We start from the raw sequence: 4576 nt of genomic DNA, 5'->3' as shown, positions 1-4576 counted from the left end.
AGCGGGGGCTCACCAGGGGGCGCCGGGCTGCAGGGAGCAGGGGCTCACTAGGGGGCGCCGGGCTGCAGGAAGCGGGGGCTCACTAGGGGGCGCCGGGCTGCAGGGAGCGGGGGCTCACTAGGGGGCGCCGGGCTGCAGGGAGCAGGGGCTCACTAGGGGGCGCTGGGCTGCAGGGAGCAGGGGCTCACTAGGGGGTGCCGGGCTGCAGGGAGCAGGGGCTCATTAGGGGGTGCTGGGCTGCAGGGAGCAGGGGCTCACCAGAGGGCGCCGGGCTGCAGGAAGCGGGGGCTCACCAGGGGGCGCCGGGCTACAGGGAGCAGGGGCTCATTAGGGGGCGCTGGGCTGCAGGGAGCCGGGCGGGGGCTCACCAGGGGGCGCTGGGCTGCGAGGAGTGGGGAGAGGACAGGGGGCGCCGGGCTGGAGGGGGACAGGGGGCACAGTGCTGGTGGGGAGGGACAGGGGGCGCTGAGCTGCGGGGGGGGCAACAGGGAGCGCCCTCTCTCAGCTGCTCCCCTTCTCTCCCAGGCCAGAGCCGCCAAGCCCCCGGAGGGCACCCAGGCCGTGGGGCCGGAGGAGCGGGAGGTGCCCCCTAGGGGCCGGAGGAGCGTGCCACGGCCCACCCTGAAGCTGGAGGAGGAAGACGACGAGGAGGAGGAAGAGGAGGAGGAGGAAGAGGAGGAGGACGAAGACGAGGAGGACGAAGAGGAGGAGGAAGCAAAGGCTCCGGAGGGGAAGGAGGCTTCCCGGAGGATGGGGGAAGCCTGGGCCCCAGGCCCTCAGGCGAGCAGCTCACCCCAGGAAATCAGGGGGTCCCGTCAGGAGAAGGGGGGGCTCATGGCCCCAGCACCCCAACAGACAGGAGTGCCCAGATCCCCAGCACCCCAGGAAGTGGAGGGGGGCAGATCTCTGGCACCCGAAGAAGTGGGGGGGCCTGAGGCCCAGGGAATGGGGGTCCCCAGATCACCAGGGCCCCAAGGAAGGGGGTCAGCCCAGGCCCTGGCACCCCAGGGCACAGAGGGGCCCAGAGCTCCGGAGCCCCAGGAAAGGGGGGTGACCAGGCCCTCGGAACCCCAGGGAAGTGGGACAGCTGTGACTCCAGCCCCCCAGGAGAAGGGGAAGCCCAGTCCACCGGCTCCCCAGGAGAAGGGGGAGCCCAGTCCACCTGCCCCCCAGGAGAAGGGGGAGCCCAGCCTGCCAGACGCCCAGGAAAAGGGAGAGCCCAGCCCAATGGCCCCCCAGAAAAAGGAGGAGCCCAGTCTGCCAGCGCCCCACGAGAAGGGGGAGCCCAGCCTGCCAGCCCCCCACAAGAAGGGGGAGTCCAGCCCGACGGCCCCTCACGAGAAGGGGGAGCCCAGCCTGCCAGCCCCCTACAAGAAGGGGAAGTCCAGCCCAACAGCCCCCCAGGCAAAGGGGGAGCCTAGCCTGCCAGCCCCCCACGAGAAGGGGGAGCCCAGCCCGCCAGCCCCCCAGGCAAAGGGGGAGCCCAGCCCGCCGGCCCACCAGGCAAAGGGGGAGCCCAGCCTGCCAGCCCCCCATGAGAAGGGGGAGGCCAGCCCGCCGGCCCACCAGGCAAAGGGGGAGCCCAGCCCGCCAGCCCCCCATGAGAAGGGGGAGCCCAGTCCGCCGGCCCCCCAGGCAAAGGGGGAGCCCCGCCTGCCGGCCCACCAGGAGAAGGGGCAGCCCAGCCCAACGGCTGCCCCTCTGGAGGATTCTCCGGAGAAGAAGGGAGCGGCTGGGCTCCAGGAAGACAAGGGGGCCCCCCAGGAGGAGGCAGAGGAGCCCCCTGAGATCTCACAGGAAGGGGGGCCGTCTGTCATCGCCAGCTCCCCAGCCCCTCCCCAGCTGTCAGAAGGGGAGGCACCGATGGCCCCCCCTGGGGAGGATGAGCCCCCTCCCCCACTGCTGACCAAGGAGGCCCCCCCCAGTCAGAAAAGGCCGCCGGGGACCCACCCAGCATCACCTTCCCCTCCCCCCCAGCGCCGGCGGAGGGGCGGGTCCGACTCAGACTCCGACTCAGACTCCACTTCCTCCGGATCCCGCTCCAGCCGCTCCGAGTCGCCCACCAGGAAGCGCCAGGCCTCGCGCTCCAGCAGCAGCAGCAGCAGAAAGGTGAGCCCCAAGCCACCTGCCCTGCTCTCTGTGTGATCTAGAACCCCACCCTATGCTAGAGGCATGTTCTGGAGGGCTAGGCCTGTTCCAGACCCAGTCTTGGTGTTCTAGATCCTCCCACCAGCTCCTGCTCGCTGTGCAATCTAGAACTCCACCCTGTGCCAGAGCCATGTTCTGGAGGGCTAGGCCTGTTCCAGACCCAGTCTTGGTGTTCTAGGTTGCAACCGCCTCTTATAGACCCAAAAGGTGCCCCGTCCCTCCATAATCTAGTTCTGGGCCCCATTCCTGCTCCCCTTCCTGGGGTGCTGGGCTCGCTTCAGGTGCAGATGGGCATTCTAGATTCTAGCCAAGCCCCAGACCCTGCAGGCCTCTGTTCCAGAATCCATGCAGATCCTGCCTCTGGCGCTGGCTATTAGTGACCATAACAGAGAAATTGAACATCGCGGGGGGGCGCCCCCCCAGTAGTATCTACATTCAGAAAGGGATTGATACCAATTGAGGCTGCTGGTGACCCAGAAATTCAGAGGACCAGGGTGAAATGCCTGCAAACTGCAGGGAGAGTCAGGGAGGCTCAAATTGCAGATATTCCCCCAAATTACAAATAGTCAGGGGAGGAGGCGGGGACAGGCCAAACGGGACTCAGAGAGGAGCTGACCCCCGGCAGGGCCACAGGAGCAGCTTTCAAGAGAGCCCCGGTGTCACAGCAGGAGTGGCTGGAAGTCCATCGGAAGCAGGGAGTCTGGCACGAAGGGAACCCAAGGCCATGGCAGAGACACGCTCTCGGCATCGCTCCTCGCTGCCCGGCCACGGGTCGATTCCCATCTCCCTTCCCAGCCGCTCTCTGGGGGTGACGGGGCTGAGGACGTGGCGCACAGTGATGAAAACCCGGCGTAATGCCCCAGGCCCAGGGCTCTGTGCTAGGGAACTGGCCTCGGCTGCCGAGCTGGGCCCCACGGGCTGCAGGAAGGGAAATCTGTCTCGCCAGGCTCTGGTGATCCCAAGGGGCAGCCCCTGGATCCATGTGCGGGGAGGGGCGGCAAGCCTGGGCCAAGCTCCCTCCCCAAGGGCTCGTAGCCCAGTGAGTGGGGGCAGGGGGAAGGGCTCTACTGGGTCAGGTGGCGCAACCTGGGAACCCCAATCCTGGCTCTGCCCGCGCAGCGCCGGGCCCATGCAAGAGATCTCGGAGCCGCGGCTCGCTCCCGGCAAACAGCCGCTTGCTCTGCGGCCGCCCTCGAGAAAGCTCCCAGCGCGTTAGGAGAGAGACCGAGATAGGAAATCTCACCCTGCCCCTGTCTGATCCCTGGTGCCCAGTGCCCACCCCTGGCCTGCCGCACGCAGAGCTGCCTCCCGGCTCCAAGAGCTCTAGGCACTGGGAGAAAGGCCAGACCCAGGCTGTGGGAGAGGCGGCAAAGCCTGGGCCTGCTCAGCGGGGAGAAGGGGCGACCGCTGGGCCACGGCAGGGCTGTAAACTCCTGGCTGGGGTGGAGACAGTGACTGGGGCACCCAAACCGGGGGGCTCATGCAGCAGGTTTCCAGCAGGCAGGATTTCCGTTAACCTGTGGATGGGCTGAGGCCAGAAGTAGAAGAGGGTTTGACACACAATGAGTCATGTTCCTGGAGGCCAGGTCCAGCGATGGCTATTAGCCAAGCTGGTTAGGGACGCAGCCCCCTGCGCCGGGTGGCCCCAAAGCTCAGGCTGCCAGGAGCTGGGTGGCTCGCTTAATGATTGCCCTTTTCTGGCCAGTCAGATGCAGGGTGCTGGGCAAGAGAGATCCAGTTCTTAGGTTCCAGGGCCTGTGATGTTCTAGACCCTGAGGACCCCCCCCCCACCTGCTCCCAATTCTGTTCAGACCCCATCCCTCTCCAAACCCTACACCCTGGTTCCAGATCCAGCTGGCAGTTCTAGATCCTGACCAAGGAGCCAGACTCCTGCTCCCCATCAGGTCCATACTCTAGATCTGGCTCTAGGTCTCCTCCCCCCGTTCCAGATCTCACCTGGGGGCAGGGGGCAGCTGGGGTCGATGCCTCACTAAAGCTCTGTCTGTTTATCTGGACGCCCCAGTCGCGCAGCCCTGACACCTCGCAGGCCGGCCCCAGCTCCCCACGCACCAAAGAGCCCTCCCCAGCAGGACAGCAGGAGGCGCCGGAGAGTCCCATGGCAGAGGGCAGACCGGCCCCCCAGAGACGCCCCAGCCACGGGCACTGGCACAGCCCGTTGTCACAGCAGGTATGAGAGGGGCACGGGGCGTGGAATGGGGTACCGGGCCGTGACCTATGGGGGGAAATGGGGCATGGGGCTTTTCCTCTCCAGGGAGCGCTGGCCCCGATTCGGCCCCAGGGCCAGATGGGGGACAGGCTGGGGGGCGGGAATGGGTCCCCTCTAACACAGGCCCCTCCACTGCCTCTCCCCACAGGGCGGCTCAGAGACCCCGGGGGGCCCAGCCAGGGCAGAGCCCACGGGGGACCC

The 4576-nt window shown here is 67.3% G+C and overlaps 1 protein-coding gene across 1 annotated transcript in view; it reads left to right on the top strand.

Annotated features, from left to right (window-relative positions):
• LOC113409477 (apoptotic chromatin condensation inducer in the nucleus-like) overlaps nucleotides 1-4336 on the top strand; it is a gene marked incomplete at its 3' end in the record, with an annotated part of 10889 nt that extends 6553 nt beyond the window's left edge. The window contains exons 5-6 of the mRNA XM_029914208.1: nucleotides 526-2109; nucleotides 4172-4336. Coding sequence (XP_029770068.1) covers nucleotides 526-2109; nucleotides 4172-4336 — 1749 coding nt within the window. The remainder of the gene's footprint in view (nucleotides 1-525; nucleotides 2110-4171) is intronic.
• Between the last annotated feature and the right edge of the window lie 240 nt (nucleotides 4337-4576).

The sequence above is a fragment of the Terrapene carolina genome, unplaced genomic scaffold, assembly GCF_002925995.2.
Source record: "Terrapene carolina triunguis isolate 2854851 unplaced genomic scaffold, T_m_triunguis-2.0 Scaffold33600, whole genome shotgun sequence".
NCBI lineage: Eukaryota > Metazoa > Chordata > Testudines > Emydidae > Terrapene > Terrapene triunguis.
This window is presented reverse-complemented; position numbering and strand designations above follow the sequence as displayed.